Below are 16,560 nucleotides of genomic sequence, written 5' to 3' on the forward strand. Positions count from 1 at the left end.
AGCTCCTCCGGCAACTTGTCTATGGCAGGGGCTTGGTGAGAGTGAAATTGCAGTTGAAGTAAAAAGTCCCTGCAGTAAGTAATCCGTTGGTTGTCCGGAAGAGTATATCCACATGATGCAGTGGGCAGATAATCCAAGACGAACAATAGAAACATAAGAGTCCATAGTGTCCATGTGAAGTCCATACTTTGGAGCAGTGAACGCAAAAAGCTAGCTGGCTAATTAACGTTAGCTCGTTGGTCCGGTGTGTGTGTGTGTGTGTGAGGTAGTGGCAGCGCACGCACAAACACACCACGAAAGTACTGGACTATACGGCAGCAGTTGACCGTCAATCCATACCCGATGTACTTAAAACGAAACAAAACACTCTCACAAACACACGTAACGTAACGTAACGAAGAGACAAACATTCAAAGCTACTCTCTGCACCGACCGGTCGACCGCACGAGCAGTGACCCGGAAGTATATCCGGAGGGCATGCCGCCCTGTCAGGGGCCTCGGGTGGTTGAACAGGCCCTGATTCCGGTGGTGTCGTTCTCTGCCGGCTGTGTGGACCCCTCGCCTTGCCCGCCGTCTCATTCAACCTTTTGTTTGTTTCCTGCAGGAGCAGACAGACCAGCAGTTGCAGGAGTCCCACACGCAAACCATAGAGGTGCTGCTGGAGCTCTTCCCAGAGTTGTCCGTGTCCTCACCACAGGTAGGCAACACGCCAGCATAGCAGAGGCAGGAGAGCAGAGTGAATCTACCTCACATCCTGAAGGCTGAGCACAGCGTACAGCACAATGTCATAAGATATAGAGCTGAATTAAACTATTTGGCCTATTAATGTGATCATGGCTGATCATCCCCAATCAGAACGGGGTACTGATTGGGGATGATCAGCCATGATCACATTAAATGGCGGTGCTGGCTCGAAGGGCCGAATGGCCTACTCCTGCACCTATTGTCTATTGGCCCATTGTGTCTGCAAAGCCATTCATTCACGGATGATCTATTTTCCCTCTCAACCCCATTTTCCCTCTCAACCCAATTTTCGCCCTGTAACCTTAGACACCCTTAGTAATCAAGAACCGCTTTAAAAGTACCCAACAACTTGGCTTCTACTGCCATCTGCGGCAATGAATTCGACAGATTCACCACCCTCTGGCTAAAGAAATTCCTTCTCATCTCCATTCTAAAGGTATGTCTTATTCCGAGGCAGTGCCCTCTGGTCCTAGACTCTCCCGTTTTTATGTCGGTGCTGAACAAGATGTCAAAACGATCTCTTATCTGCTTGCATATAATCCATATCCCTCCATTCCCTGCATACCCACGTGCCTATCCAAAAGCTACTTAAATGGCACTATCGCATCTGCCTCCACCACCACCCCTAGCAATGTGTTCCAGACACCCACCATCCTTTGTGTAAAATGAAACCTTACCTTGCACATCTCATTTAAACTTTGTCCCTATCACCTTAAGGCTATGCCCTCTGATCTTTGATTTTTCTAGCCTGGTAAAAAGATTGCAGGCAGTCCCCGCATTCCTAAAATACTGTCCGCATTCCCCTTTTTTCCCAAAAGTGGACTACCTTTTCCTATTTGTGAAGAATGTGGTTGGTCTGGAAGGGTCACAATGAGCTGAAGGGTCGTCTTTAAGCTGTCTGTGTCTGTGACTCTGCATTGTTTAGTAGTGATTGTACTCTGGCTTTTAGCCCCACAGTGAGTGGCTGCAGGAGTTCAGGCAGAAGGCTATGGAGTCTCTGAACCAAAGGTGCACAGATCCCTCTGTAAGTACACCGCACAAACTATGAACGTTTCCACGTGGCTAATGTGGCTTCCTGCATGCGCTAACATTTCAGTATTTTCCCGTCTGCTGATCATCAACAAACTCTGGCTTTTAGTTTAGTTAAGTTTATTGTCATGTGTACTGAGGTACAGTGAAAAGCTTTTTTGTTGCATGCTATCCAGTCAGCGGAAAGACTACATGATTACAATCGAGCCGTCCACAATGTACAGATCCTGGATAAAGTGAATAATGTTTAGTGAAAGATAAAGTCCGATCAAAGATAATCCAAGGGTCACTAAGGAAGACATAAATAATCTGCCGAAAATAGCAGGGGACCGCGGGTCAAAGGAGTTGGAGGAATTGAGTGAAATCCAGGTTAGTCGGGAAATGGTGTTGGGTAAATTGAATGGATTAAAGGCCGATAAATCCACAGGGCCAGATAGGCTGCATCCCAGAGTACTTAAGGAAGTAGCTCCAGAAATAGTGGATGCATTAGTAATAATCTTTCAAAACTCTTTAGATTCTGGAGCAGTTCCTGAGGATTGGCGGGTAGCAAACGTAACCCCACTTTTTAAGAAGGGAGGGAGAGAGAAAACGGGGAATTACAGACCAGTTAGTCTAACATCGGTAGTGGGGAAACTGCTAGAGTCAGTTATTAAAGATGGGATAGCAGCACATTTGGAAAGTGGTGAAATCATTGGACAAAGTCAGCATGGATTTACGAAAGGTAAATCATGTCTGACGAATCTTATAGAATTTTTCGAGGATGTAACTAGTAGCGTGGATAGGGGAGAACCAGTGGATGTGGTGTATCTGGACTTCCAGAAGGCTTTCGACAAGGTCCCACATAAGAGATTAGTATACAAACAAAGCACACGGCATTGGGGGTTCATTATTGATGTGGATAGAGAACTGGCTGGCAAACAGGAAGCAAAGAGTAGGAGTAAACAGGTCCTTTTCACAATGGCAGGCAGTGACTAGTGGGGTACCGCAAGGCTTAGTACTGGGACCCCAGCTATTTACAATATATATTAATGATCTGGATGAGGGAATTGAAGGCAATATCTCCAAGTTTGCGGATGACACTAAGCTGGGGGGCAGTGTTAGCTGTGAGGAGGATGCTAGGAGACTGCAAGGTGACTTGGATAGGCTGGGTGAGTGGGCAAATGTTTGGCAGATGCAGTATAATGTGGATAAATGTGAGGTTATCCATTTTGGTGGCAAAAACAGGAAAGCAGACTATTATCTAAATGGTGGCCGATTAGGAAAAGGGGAGATGCAGCGAGACCTGGGTGTCATGGTACACCAGTCATTGAAAGTAGGCATGCAGGTGCAGCAGGCAGTGAAGAAAGCGAATGGTATGTTAGCTTTCATAGCAAAAGGATTTGAGTATAGGAGCAGGGAGGTTCTACTGCAGTTGTAAAGGGTCTTGGTGAGACCACACCTGGAGTATTGCGTACAGTTTTGGTCTCCAAATCTGAGGAAGGACATTATTGCCTAAGGACATTAGGGAGTGCAGAGAAGGTTCACCAGACTGATTCCTGGGATGTCAGGACTGTCTTATGAAGAAAGATTGGATAGACTTGGTTTATACTCTCTAGAATTTAGGAGATTGAGAGGGGATCTTATAGAAACTTACAAAATTCTTAAGGGGTTGGACAGGCTAGATGCAGGAAGATTGCTCCCGATGTTGGGGAAGTCCAGGACAAGGGCTCACAGCTTAAGGATAAGGGGGAAATCCTTTAAAACCGAGATGAGAAAAACTTTTTTCACACAGAGAGTGGTGAATCTCTGGAACTCTCTGCCACAGAGGGTAGTTGAGGCCAGTTCATTGGCTATATTTAAGAGGGAGTTAGATGTGGCCCTTGTGGCTAAAGGGATCAGAGGGTATGGAGAGAAGGCAGGTACGGGATACTGAGTTGGATGATCAGCCATGATCATATTGAATGGCGGTGCAGGCTCGAAGGGCCGAATGGCCTACTCCTGCACCTAATTTCTATGTTTCTATGTTTCTATGTCACCAATGAGATAGATAGCACCCGAGGACTACTTTCTAGTTCATGGTAGGATGGTTCAATAGTCTGATAACACCTGGGAAGAAACAGTCCCTGAATCTGGGAGGTGGTTTTGGCATCATGTTTGGCACATTCATTGTGGGCTGAAGGGCCTGTTCTTGTGTTGTTCGGCTCGAAGTTCGACAGTGCCTTGTATTCTTCCTTAAATAATGAGTCTAAACTCTACACTGTACTTCCTATCACCTGTCACTTTAATTCTTCATCCCGTTCCCACCTCTGTCTCGTTCTAAAACATAGAATAGTACAGTACAGAAAGAGGCCCACAATGTCTGTGCCAAACAGGATGCCATCTTAAACTAATCTCCTGTGCCTGCCCATATCCCTCCATTCCCTGCGTATCCAAATTTGATTTGATTATATTGACAGATACTGCATGGAAACAAGCCCTTTGGCCCATCGGGTCCACGCCGGCCATCGGTCACCCATTCACACTAGTTCTATGTGATGCCAATTTTTCATCCACTCCCTACACACTAGGGGCAATTAACAGAGGACAATTAACCTACAGACTCATACATCTTTGGGATGTGGGAGGAAACCAAAACACCCTGAGGAAACCCACGAGGTCACCCACGAGGAAACCCACGAGGGGGTAGTCGAGGCCAGTTCATTGGCTATATTTAAGAGGGAGTTAGATGTGGCCCTTGTGGCTAAGGGGATCAGAGGGTATGGAGAGAAGGCAGGTACGGGATACTGAGTTGGATGATCAGCCATGATCATATTGAATGGCGGTGCAGGCTCGAAGGGCCGAATGGCCTACTCCTGCACCTAATTTCTATGTTTCTATGTCACAACGAGAATGTGCAAACTTCACAAAGTCAGCACTCGAGGTCAGGATCAGACCTGGGTGCCTCTGCCCAGCTCCTCGCCCCTTTCTGAGCAGTATGACCTTGGTGAGGCCACGTATAGAGCATTGTGTTCAATTTTGGTCACCCTGCTCTGCAAAGGAGGTCATTAAGCTGGAAAGAGTGCAGAGAAGATTTATGAGGATGCAGCCAGGACTCGAGGGACTGAGCTGTAGGGAAATGTTAGGCAGGCTAGGACTTCATTCCTTGCAGCGCAGGGAGATGAGGGGTGATTTTATAGAGGTCACAAAATCATGAGGGGAATAGAGAGGGTGAATGCACAGAGTTGGGGAATCAAGAACCAGAGGACCTCGCCTGAAGGTTTGGTGGTTGACAGAACCTGGAACCCGCCCTATACTCCTGATCCTGTGCAGTACGAACCCATGACACTTTTACCATTGGAAATGTTTGCATCCATTCATTTGCATTCCTTACTGCACTTTTTTAGGGTGCAGTACTGAAATTAAGAGAAGCAGAAGAAGCCCAAAGCACTTTACAAGCAGACTGTGAGCAGTACAGGACGGTTCTGGCCGAGACGGTGAGTGTGCTCAGCTCTCCTCCCCCCCGATCCCCTGTGGGGTTGCCCGCACGCCCAGGGCTGCTCCTTCACTTAGTCAATCACCCATTCACACTAGTTCTATGTTATCCCACTTTCTCATCCATCTTCCACACACTGGGGGGAACTTACAGGGGGACAATTAAGCTACAAACCTACACGTCTTTGGGATGTGGGGCGAAACTGGAGCACCCGGACGAAACCGGAGCACTCACAGGGAGGACGTGCAAACTCCAGACAGACAGCGCCCGAGGTCTGAATCGAACCCGGGATCTCTGGCGCTGTTGAGGAAGCAGCTCTACTAGCTGCGGCACCGTGCCATCCTCTCACTCCCTCGCTCTCCTCTGTTTGTCTTCACAGGAGGGAATGCTGAGGAACCTGCAGAAAAGCGTGGAGGAGGAGGAGCTTGTGTGGAAAGCAAAGATAGCAGAGTTGGAAGCACAGGTCCAGCAGGTGAGTGCGTGGAGACTGGGTAAGGTCGTGCCCCGCTCTGCACCCTGCCAGCTGGAGGGGCCGGGACAGTCTCTCTCATTCAGCCTCTGGACCCTTCCTATTGGGCTGCAGTCTTTCTTTTAATCATTACCTCTGACTCTCTCTATCTCCTTGTCTTGTCTCCTACCCACTGGATAGAGTCCAGCAGCAAGAAAACAGGCCCTTTAGCCCTCCACATCCATACTGACCAAGGTGCCCTATCACCGCTAGTCCCACCAGTCCACAATCCCTCCCTTTCCTATCCACGTACCTGTCCAAAGGCCTTTTAAATGTTGTTATTGTACAATCCTCAACTACTTCCTCCGGCATAGAACACAAAGAGCTGGAGGAACTCAACAGGTCAGACAGCATCTGTGAAGGAATGGACAGGACATTTCAGGTCGGGGGCCTTCTTCAGACTGATGGAGTAGGGGGAGAACGCTGGAAGAGTGGTGGAGATGAGACAAAGCCTGGCAAGTGAGAGGTGGATACAGGGGAGGTGGTGGAGGCACACACTACAGCAGTTGAGAGGCATGTAGATCGGCTCATAAACGGGCAGCGAATAATGGGATGTGCAGGCAGTGGAATCAGTTTGATTAACATCATATTAAGTACAGACACGGTGGGCCGAAGGGCCGGTTCCTGTGCCGTCTGAATCAGACAGTCTGAAGAAGAGTCCCGACCAGAAACGTCACCTATTGGTATTCTCCAGGGATGCTGCCTGAGCTGCTGAGTTACTCCAGCACTTTGTGTCTTTTCTTGTTCTGTACTGTTCTCCCAGTGCTGCTCCATGAATCAATTTCTCTCGCACCGTGAGGTAGTTTGATGTAATTTAAACTGCTTGTGGTGTGAGCAGCCCGGTGTGATTCCTTCTATGCCCTGCTGTACTGAGGTGTGTGTTACCGGAGTGGTGAACGAGGCCCAGGACATCGTAAGGAATATTTTATGTGTTTATTTCACAGGCACAATCACAGGTTAAAACGTCAGAGGCCACAGTGGAGAAGCTGAAGCTAGATTCCCAAACCAGCGAGCAGGTAGGTCTCCACTTAGCTCCAGGGGTTCAGGTGGGGTATCAGTGTTTATTATTGTCACCTGTACTGCGTTGTAGGGACATGGTAACCAATCAAATCCAATCACGCCACACATGAGTACAGTCACGTATAGTGGCCAAACAAACGTACCACAGGTAAAACGAAGAGAAAAATATCAGAGTGCAGAATATAGTTACAGCGGTACAGTTATAGACAATAGACAATAGGTACAGGAGTAGGCCATTTGGCCATTCAAGCCAGCACCACCATTCATTATGATCATGGCTGATCATCCCCAATCAGTACCCCGTTCCTGCCTTCTCCCCATATCCCCTGACTCCGCTAGTTTTAAGAGCCCTATCTAGCTCTCTCTTGAAAGCATCCAGAGAACCTGCCTCCACCGCCCTCTGAGGCAGAGAATTCCACAGACTCACCACTCGCTGTGAGAAAAAGTTACAGGGGAAAAGTCCCAATGTCTACAATGAGGTAGGTTGGAAGATCAGCACTAGCAGCCAACATCGGTCTGGCCTGGGTCCCCGGCTCTAGATCCTGGTCGGCCCTGGACCCGGGTCTAGGTAAATTATAGGAGCGAATTAGGCCATTTGGCCCATCAAGTCTATTCCACCATTTAATCCTGGATTTCCATGGATCTCTAGCCTCTCTGTCCCAAACGTGGTCATACTCAGCACTCTCGCAAGGGGTTTAACAGACACAGTATCTCTGAGTGAAGTGTATGATCGACAGGTAACTCTCCCTTCTCTCCTGCAGCTGAAGGATTTGGTCATTGTGCTGGAGGGTCAACTGAAGCAGCAGATAGAGACGGTTCACACTCAGTGTCAGACCTACTCGGTGGAGGTGAAGGAGGTAGGTATGGCCGCGACCCACTCTTCCCTTCTCCCGCCTCCATGAGTTCCATTCTTGCAGCATCACATTCCAGTTACCTCATATTAGTCATAGAGTCTCACAGCGTGGGGACAGGCCCTTCGTCCCAACTTGCCTGTGTTTAGCTCTAATCCCTCTAAACCTCTGCTATCCATGTACTTGTCTAAATGTTTCTTGAATGTTACAATAGTACCTGCCTCAATTATCTCCTCCGACCACTTGTTCCATACACCCTCCATCCTTTGTGCATAAAAAAAAGTCACCCCTCAGGTTCCTATTATATCTTTTCCCCCCTCACTGTGAACCTATGTTCTCTGGTTCTTGATTCCCCTACTCTGGACCAGAGACTGTGCATCTACCTGATCTATTCCTCTCTTGATTTTACACATCTTTATAAGATCACCCTTCATCCTCCTGCGCTTCAAGGAATAGAGTCCTAGCCTGCTCAACCTCTCCCTATAGCTCAGGACCTCATGTCCTGGCAACATCCTTGTAAATCTTCTCTGCACCCTTTCCAGCTTGACAACATCTTTCCTATAATGGGCTGACCAAAACTGAACACAATACTCGAAATGCCGCCTTGCCATTGCCTTATACAACTGCAACATGACCTCCCAACTTATTGCGCAGTAATTTATTATATTATTGATTATTATATATTTATCTGCGCGTTCATGCATCAATGGCCTGTTAACCTGCAGCAAGTAAAGACGTTGCTCTGTAGCGATACACGTCATTGGTCCCTGGAGTGTTACGTGTATTTCTGGTCACCCCATGACGGGCAGGATGTGGAGGCTTTAGAAAGGGTCCATGTCCATAACTCCATGAAAATGGCAACATAAACAGATGGAGTGATCGAAAAGGCATACGATATGCTTGCCTTCATCAGTGGGGGCATTGAGTCTAAGAGTCAGGAAGTCATGTTGCAGGTCTATAGGACTTTAGTTAGGCTGCATTTGGAGTAATGTGTATACAGTTGTGGTCGCCGCATTACAGGAAGGTTAGTGGAGACTTTGGAGAGGGTGCAGAGGAGGTTTAGCAGAATGCTGCCAGGATAGAGAGTATTAGCCACAGGGAGAGGTTGGACAGACTTGGATTGTTTTCTCTGGGACACCGGAGGTTGTGGGGGAGATCTTTCAATCAATCAACGGCTGATCTGCAGGAAGGAGCAGGTGGGAACTGTGACTGGGATGCGGTGCCACCAGGGCTCAGGAGCAGTGGCTTGCCTGCCTGTTGATCCAATCCTGTTGACCTCCTCCTATACTCAACCTCTCTCGTTTTTCATCCCACACCCTATCTCCCGTTCCCCGACAATGCTATTAAACTGGAAAGAGTGCAGAGGTGATTTTACGAGGGTGTCGCCAGGACTCGAGGCCCCGAGCTGTAGGGAGAGGTTGGGCAGGCTAGGACTGCATTCCTTGGAGTGTGGGAGGTTGTGGAGTGATCTGAGAGAGATGTATAGGATCATGTGGGCCATAGATAGGCTTTTCCAAAGCCTCCACATCCTTGCTGAAATTGGGTGACCGCATCTGTACACGATACTAAAAGTGCAGCCAAACCAAAGATCTTACAGAGCTGCATCAATAGCCGGTTTAAACAGCAAGTGCGGAGATGATGGAAGGCGACATACTGTAAGCATTGTGGGGCTGGTGTGACCAGCTCCAAGACTCATTCTTACACCTCACCCCATGACCCCAGAAGCCCTGATGGCCCTTGGTGTTGGGGTACCTGGTGGCTGTAACTCATCCATGGTGTGTAGGGGGGAGGGGGGGGGGGAATTGAGGGGAGTGTGGGGTGAATACAACTTGTTTGGTGCGTGCTGGTTGGCAGGGACCTGATGGGCTGAAGGGCCTCCCTTAACCCTGCCGCTTGGCGCACTGGCTTGTTGCTCTGTGCGTGGTCGCTAACTTGTTTCCTCTCTTCATTGGCAGCTGAGCGACCTCCTAATGGAGTCACAGAGCCAGCTGGAGGCAGCCAATCGGGATGTCCAGAAACACAGCGAGGAGCTCTCATTGGTGAGGATGATGCACCTTCACCTCCACCAATCCAGGCAGCATTATGGTGGACCTCCTCCCACCCTGGCCCCTTGCAGGAAGCCTGTGCAGGCTCTGGAGAGGGTGCAGAGGAGCTGCACGCAATCATGCCTCCATCACAGGGTTTTAGCTACAGGGATTGGACAGACTGGGATTGGACAGACTGGGATTGTTTTCTCTGGAATGTTGTCGGTTGAGGGGAGACCTGATAGAAGTGTATAAAATAATAAGAGGCATAGATAGGGTAGGTAGTCAGAAGCTTTTTCCTCCCCAGGGTGGAAATGCCAAAGACCAGAGGGCACAGCTTTGAGGTGAGAGGGGCAAAGTATAAAAGAGATGTGCGGGGCAGGCTTTTATAGAGAGTGGTGAGTGCCTAGAACCCACTGCCAGTGGTGGTGGTGGAATCGGATACGAAAGTGGCATTTAAGAGGTTTGTGGATAGATACATGGATATGCAGGAAATGGGGGGATATACACCATGTGCAGGAAGAGGAAAATAGTTGATCTTGACATCATGTTCAGCATGGACATTGTGCCTGTGCTGGCCTGTTCCCATACTGTTCTTAATTCTATGTTTTGTGCTCCTTTCACAGTTTCTTCTGTTCCTGCATCTTTTATTTGTCTTTATCCATCCTCGGCCCTCGTCCTGTTCCGTGGGTCAAGGGGAGGGGCCTGTTCTATCTACTGTAGTAAGCTGGAGCCCAGATAAGTGTCAGTGAGGCTGGTAGCAGACTGGTCGTGGCCAGGGCACCAACCTTGCCGAGTAGCCAACATCCCACCCGGACAGGGCAGGCCTGACGTTTGGGGCTTCCCAGAGCGGTCCGATGCCTGAACCACCTGAGGCAGGAACATCATACTCCGCACCACACCAGCCGACCATCGCAGGCATGGTGGTGCAGCGGGTAGAGCCGCTGCCTCACAGCGCCCAGTTCAATCCTGACCTCGGGTGCAGTCTGTGTGCAGTTTGCGCGTTCTCCCTGTGACTGTGTGGGTTTCCTCCAGGTGTTCCTGTTTCCTCCTACATCCCAAAATGTGTGCTTTTGTAGGTTAATCGGCGTCTGTAAATTGTCCCGAGTGTAGCGAGTGGATGAGAAAGTGGGATGACATGGAACTCGTGTGAACGGGTGATCATTGGTCAATCAATCAAGGTCTGATGGCTACAAGTGTCTGGGCAGATGGTGTGGTGCAGTGTGTGTTGCCCGTACAGTGGCGATGAGTGCTGGGGCACTCTGCCCTCCCCACTGTCTCCCTGCACCCATCTGACCACAGCCCCCTGCGCCGGCTCGGAGGGCACGGGAACCATGGTCTTCCCAGTGGCAGGCCCCGCGGTAGTGGGGAGGGGGCGATGTGTCGGGTCGGAGGCTGGAGTGTAACAGCCCTCTCTTGTCCCCGAAACGCTTGAAACAACAGGTGCGGCAGCAGCTGTGCGACATGGAGGTTCATGTGCATCACGGGGTGCCAGTCGAGATGGCCGGTGGCGAGGCCCAGCAAGGAACTGCCGAGGTGAGCTGCCCGTGCATGGACGTGAGACCTGGCATCACACACCCCTCCCCCCCAACCCCCCCCCCCCCCGTGTGTAACGCTTGTGTACGTGAGACTTGGCATAACACGCCCCTCCCCCCAAACCCCCGCGTGTGTAATGCGTGTGTACCGCGTGTGTGGACGTGAGACTTGGCATTACACGCCCATCCTCCCTAACCCCCCCGCATGTGTACCGTGTGCAGATGGGTCAACCCCAGCAGTCAGTGACGCCCAGTATAGCCGGCAACTCCTCCCTGAACCCTCTCTTTACGTTAGGGTTTATTATTGACACATGTACCGAGGTACAGTCCGTGCCGGCCAGCAGTAACGTCTCCTTCCTCCCTAACCCCCACGTGTGTCATACGTTAGGGTTTAGTAGATATTTTCATGGTTTTTTTACAGCGGAGATGATAAGTTTTGATTAGTAAGGGAGTCAAATGTTACAATGAGAAGGCAGAAAAATGTGGTTGGGGGGGGAACAAATAGATCAACCTTGATGAAATGGCAGAGCAGATTTGATGGGCTGAATGACCTAATTATGCTCCTATGTCTTATGGTTTATCACATGTATGGAGGTACAGTAAAAAGCCTTCAAGTCTGAAGAAGGGTCACAACCCCAAATGTCACCTATCCATGTTTTCCAGGGATGTTGCCTGACATGCTGAGTTACTCCAGCACTTTGTGTCTATCTTTGGTGAGAAGCTTTGGTGTAAAGCAGGGGTCTCCAAACTATGGCCCGCGGGCCACATCCGGCCCGCCACGAGATTTTATCCGGCCCGCAGCAAGCTCTTAACGTGTTCCGTGCGCGGGCTGTTTAGCGGGTTCTGTGGTAGCGCAGCTTTAGAGATACAATGCGGAAACAGACCCTTCGCCCATCGAAGCGATACCCTACACACAAGCACTACACACACTCGGGACAAATTCAATTAACCTGCAAACGTGGAGTGTGGGAGGAAATCAGAGAAAACCCATGCTGGTACAAACTCCGTACAGACAGTTTGTAGGGTGAAAATGAGAAGCTGGAGCGGCTTGGGTGGGGGAGAGATGGAGAGAGAGGGAATATCGGGGCTACCTGAAGTGAGAGGAATCAATATTCATACCAGGTGGTGCCCAAGCGAGATATGAGATGCTGTTCCTCCAATTAGCGTTTAGCCTCACTCTGACAATGGAGGAGACTAAGGACAGAAAGGTCTGTGTAGGAATGGGAAGGAGAATTAAAGTGTCCAGCAACCGGGAGATCAGGTTGGTTCAGGCGGACTGGTGTTCCGCTGAACGATCGCCCAGTCTGTGTTTGGTCTCACCGATGTATAAGAGTCCACATCTTGAACAACGAATACAGTAGATGAGGTTTGAGGAGGTGCAGGTGAACCTCTGACTAACCTGAAAGGACTGTTTGAGTCCCTGGACATTAGCGAGACCAAACGCAGTCTGGGCGATCGTTTCGCGGATCACCTTTTCTCAGCCCGTGTGACCTGCACAGACCTCTCTGTCCTCGGTCTCCTTCATTGCCAGAGTGAGGCTAAACGCAAATTGGAGGAACAGCATGTCTTATTTCGCTTGGGCAGCTGTAGCCAAGTGGTATGAATATTGATTTATCTCACTTCAGGTAGCCCCGGCATTCCCTCTCCCTCTATCAATCCCCCACGCAAGTTGCACTAGCTTCTCATTTTCACCCTACAAACAGCCTGTTTCCTTTATCATTGTTACTTTTTGCATATCTTTCGTTCATTGTTCTTTATCTCTCCACATCACGGCCTATATTTCTCGTTTCCCTTATCCCTAACCAGCCTGAAGAAGGGTCTCGACCCGAAAGATTACCCATTCCTTCTCTCCAGAGATGATGCCTGTCCCGCCAAGTTTCTCCAGCTTTTTGTGTCTATCTTCGGTTTAAACCAGCATCTGCGGTTACTTCTTACACATAATTACAATCAAGTCGAACTCAAGTATAATAAATAGATACATAGTCATAGAGTCATACAACATGGAAACAAGGTTTCAGCCCATCTTGCCCATGCTGACCAAAGATCTTATAGCAGACTAAGATGTTCCATCTACACTAGTCCCGCCTGTCTGCTTTTGGCCCATAATCCCTCCAAACCATGTACCCATTCAAATTCTTTTAATTTATTTTAAAGATTGTGCATTAATCCTATATAATCCTCTCATGAGTTTATACACAACTAACAGGCCCTTCGACCCTCTGAGTCTGCACCGACCAGCAATACCCAGACACAAATTCTAACCTACACACTAGGGACAATTAACTTACGAATCTGCACGTCTATGGAATGTGGGAGGAAACCGGAGCACCCGGGGAAAACCCACGCGATTACAGGGAAAACATACAAACTCCATACAGACAGCATCTGGGGTCAGGATCGAACCCGTATCTCTGGCTCTGTAAGGCAGCAACTCTACCGCTGCACCACTGTGCCACCAAAGTGCAGAATATAGTATTAACTAGCATCTGCAGTTGTTTGTTTCATTTCTATTCAATGATAATCCCTTACTTGGTTATAGCAGACACTCAGCAATAACGGACATTCCCTTCCCCCCCTCCCAGGTCCGTTATACCGAGGGTTTGATGTATGCTTTCTGTGCCACCTTCCCGCTGTGTGCCCAACTGCCCCTTACCCCCGTCCCCTATCCCTGCCCACCATGCACCCGGCTGTGTGCCCCCCATCCACCCGGCTGTGTGCCCCCCATCCACCCGGCTGTGTGCCCCCCATCCACCCGGCTGTGTGCCCACCATCCACCCGGCTGTGTGCCCCCCATCCACCCGGCTGTGTGCCCACCATCCACCCGGCTGTGTGCCCACCATGCACCCGGCTGTGTGCCCACCATCCACCCGGCTGTGTGCCCCCCATCCACCCGGCTGTGTGCCCACCATCCACCCGGCTGTGTGCCCCCCATCCACCCGGCTGTGTGCCCACCATCCACCCGGCTGTGTGCCCACCATCCACCCGGCTGTGTGCCCACCATCCACCCGGCTGTGTGCCCACCATCCACCCGGCTGTGTGCCCACCATGCACCCGGCTGTGTGCCCACCATCCACCCGGCTGTGTGCCCCCCATCCACCCGGCTGTGTGCCCCCCATCCACCCGGCTGTGTGCCCCCCATCCACCCGGCTGTGTGCCCCCCATCCACCCGGCTGTGTGCCCCCCATCCACCCGGCTGTGTGCCCGCCATCCACCCGGCTGTGTGCCCCCCATCCACCCGGCTGTGTGCCCCCCATCCACCCGGCTGTGTGCCCCCCATCCACCCGGCTGTGTGCCCGCGTGCCCACCTACTCCCTGCCCACCATGTCCTGGGAGCCACGGCCTTCACTGGCCATCCATCGGCTCGCAGCCACAGAGTAACCCTGCTCCTTGCCTCTCTCCAGGTTATGCTCCAGTTGGAAGAAACCGTGCTCAGCGAACAAGCACAGAGACAGAAGCTGGCCGAAGAATTTGAAAAGGTTTGCCTCCTTTTTTGTTGAAGAATTAAAATGCCAACCTATTGCAAAATGCAGGGGTAGGCAGCCTCTGGAGTTAATATCTCACCTCAACAATCCTTTGCCGTTTTCTGTTTTTATTTTGGATTTCCAGCATCTGTAAACAGCTCCTCGTATTCCACTTGTATACCTTCAATACAGCTGTGTGAACATTGAATTCTCCAATTTCAAGCAAAACCCATCCCTCTCCATTGCCTCTCTACCTAGGTGCGCACACATTTTCCCCCACCATATCCCCCCACCCCAGTCACCCTGCTCCTTTCTCTTCCTCCGTACATTCATCTCCCATTTCCCTTTTATCCCCCCCCCCCTCTTTCCCTCCACCCCTGTCCCCTCATGCTTTACATTTCCCTCTTCATCTTCTCTCCTTATCTGACACCCTTTTGTCTCCTTTTCACCTCCAGCCTTTGTCACTTACTCCACCCATCTGTCGCTTAGCCCCCTCACCTGTATCCACCTTTGTCTTGCTCCAACCTCTCTTTTCCAGCTTTCTCCCCCCTACTCCAGTCTGAAGAAGGGTCCCCACCTGAAAGGTCGTCTGTCCATTCCCTCCATGGATGCTGCCTGACCCACTGAGTTCCTAATTGCTGATATTTTAACGCATATTCTGTTTCCCCTCTGAAGGTAAATCATTACCCAAGGGTGAGGTGGAGATTATGACAGGAAGATCTTCCTGGACATCATTGGCAGAGGCCCACTTTCTAGTCTGGTGTCACCAGCTTTCTCTACTGTTTAATGTATTTATTGTCACGTGTACAAAGATGCTGTGAAAAGCTTGTTCTATAGAAACATAGAAACTAGGTGCAGGAGTAGGCCATTCGGCCCTTCGAGCCTGCACCGCCATTCAATATGATCATGGCTGATCATCCAACTCAGTATCTTGTACCTGCCTTCTCTCCATACCCCCTGATCCCTTTAGCCACAAGGGCCACATCTAACTCCCTCTTAAATATAGCCAATGAACTGGCCTCAACTACTTTCTGTGGCAGAGAATTCCAGAGATTTACCACTCTCTGTGTGAAAAATGTTTTCCTCATCTCGGTCCTAAAAGATTTCCCCCTTATCCTTAAACTGTGACCCCTTGTTCTGGACCGCATGTGCCATCCAATCAAATTACCCCATACACGAGTATAAAGGATCCTCTTCTGGAACAGCATGCAGAGAGCCGCCATGTTTAAGTGCCATCTTGCAACTTCCAAATCTCTGAAAAGCCCCATCTTGCAACTTCCAAATCTCTGAAAAGCCCCATCTTGGCCCATGGAGATCTGCACTTTAAGGCCGGGTGTCCTGGCGACACTGGATGGATGAAGTAGGGGTCGGCCTGACCCAGCGCCATGCTGTCGGCACCTTCCATCGCTGCTCCATGCAGCTGCCGCAGGCTGCTGTAGGACCTCCCGCGGCCACCTCCACCACTCGCGACCACCGCAAACAGTGCCTGTGTTTAGGATGCTCTCCTTTACTCAAATAACCTGGTGAACCTAGCCTGCATTCCCTCAAATGTACAAACAGAACATAAAACTCTACACAGACCCAAGGTCAGGATGGAACCTGAGTCTCTTGCGCTGTGTGACAGTGCCAGTTTTTGGTATGTTCTGTTTACGAACAGGCATGTTCTGCCCCATGGGCACTGCTTAACCCGCTGAGCATTCCTGGCACTTTTCACTGCTGTTATTAGTTTAGTTTAGTTTAGAGATACAGCGTGGAAACAGGCCCTTCGACCCACCGAGTCCGCACCGACCAGCGATCCCCGCATATTAACACTATCCTTCACACACTAGGGACAATTTACACGTACACCAAGCCAGTTAGTCTACATACTTGTACGTCTTTGGAGTTGTTGCCGGATCGTGTTACTGCATGGGGTCGGGACGGGATGGTTTGGGGGG

At 50.2% G+C, this 16,560-nt stretch overlaps 1 protein-coding gene across 6 annotated transcripts in view; it reads left to right on the forward strand.

Moving 5' to 3' along the window:
• The window catches only part of rrbp1 (ribosome binding protein 1), an 89,422-nt gene that overhangs the window by 67,669 nt on the left and 5,193 nt on the right, over positions 1-16,560 (forward strand). For 4 of the 6 annotated variants that reach the window (XM_033025751.1, XM_033025750.1, XM_033025753.1 and 1 more), the window contains 9 exons: positions 605-697; positions 1,694-1,768; positions 5,136-5,225; positions 5,604-5,696; positions 6,677-6,748; positions 7,514-7,609; positions 9,559-9,642; positions 11,071-11,163; positions 14,564-14,638. In XM_033025751.1, the coding sequence (XP_032881642.1) occupies positions 605-697; positions 1,694-1,768; positions 5,136-5,225; positions 5,604-5,696; positions 6,677-6,748; positions 7,514-7,609; positions 9,559-9,642; positions 11,071-11,163; positions 14,564-14,638 (771 nt within the window). The remainder of the gene's footprint in view (positions 1-604; positions 698-1,693; positions 1,769-5,135; positions 5,226-5,603; positions 5,697-6,676; positions 6,749-7,513; positions 7,610-9,558; positions 9,643-11,070; positions 11,164-14,563; positions 14,639-16,560) is intronic. The other 2 variants (XM_033025752.1, XM_033025755.1) reach the window with 1 other exon arrangement.

The sequence above is a fragment of the Amblyraja radiata genome, chromosome 8 (genome assembly GCF_010909765.2).
Source record: "Amblyraja radiata isolate CabotCenter1 chromosome 8, sAmbRad1.1.pri, whole genome shotgun sequence".
Taxonomy (NCBI): Eukaryota; Metazoa; Chordata; class Chondrichthyes; order Rajiformes; family Rajidae; genus Amblyraja; species Amblyraja radiata.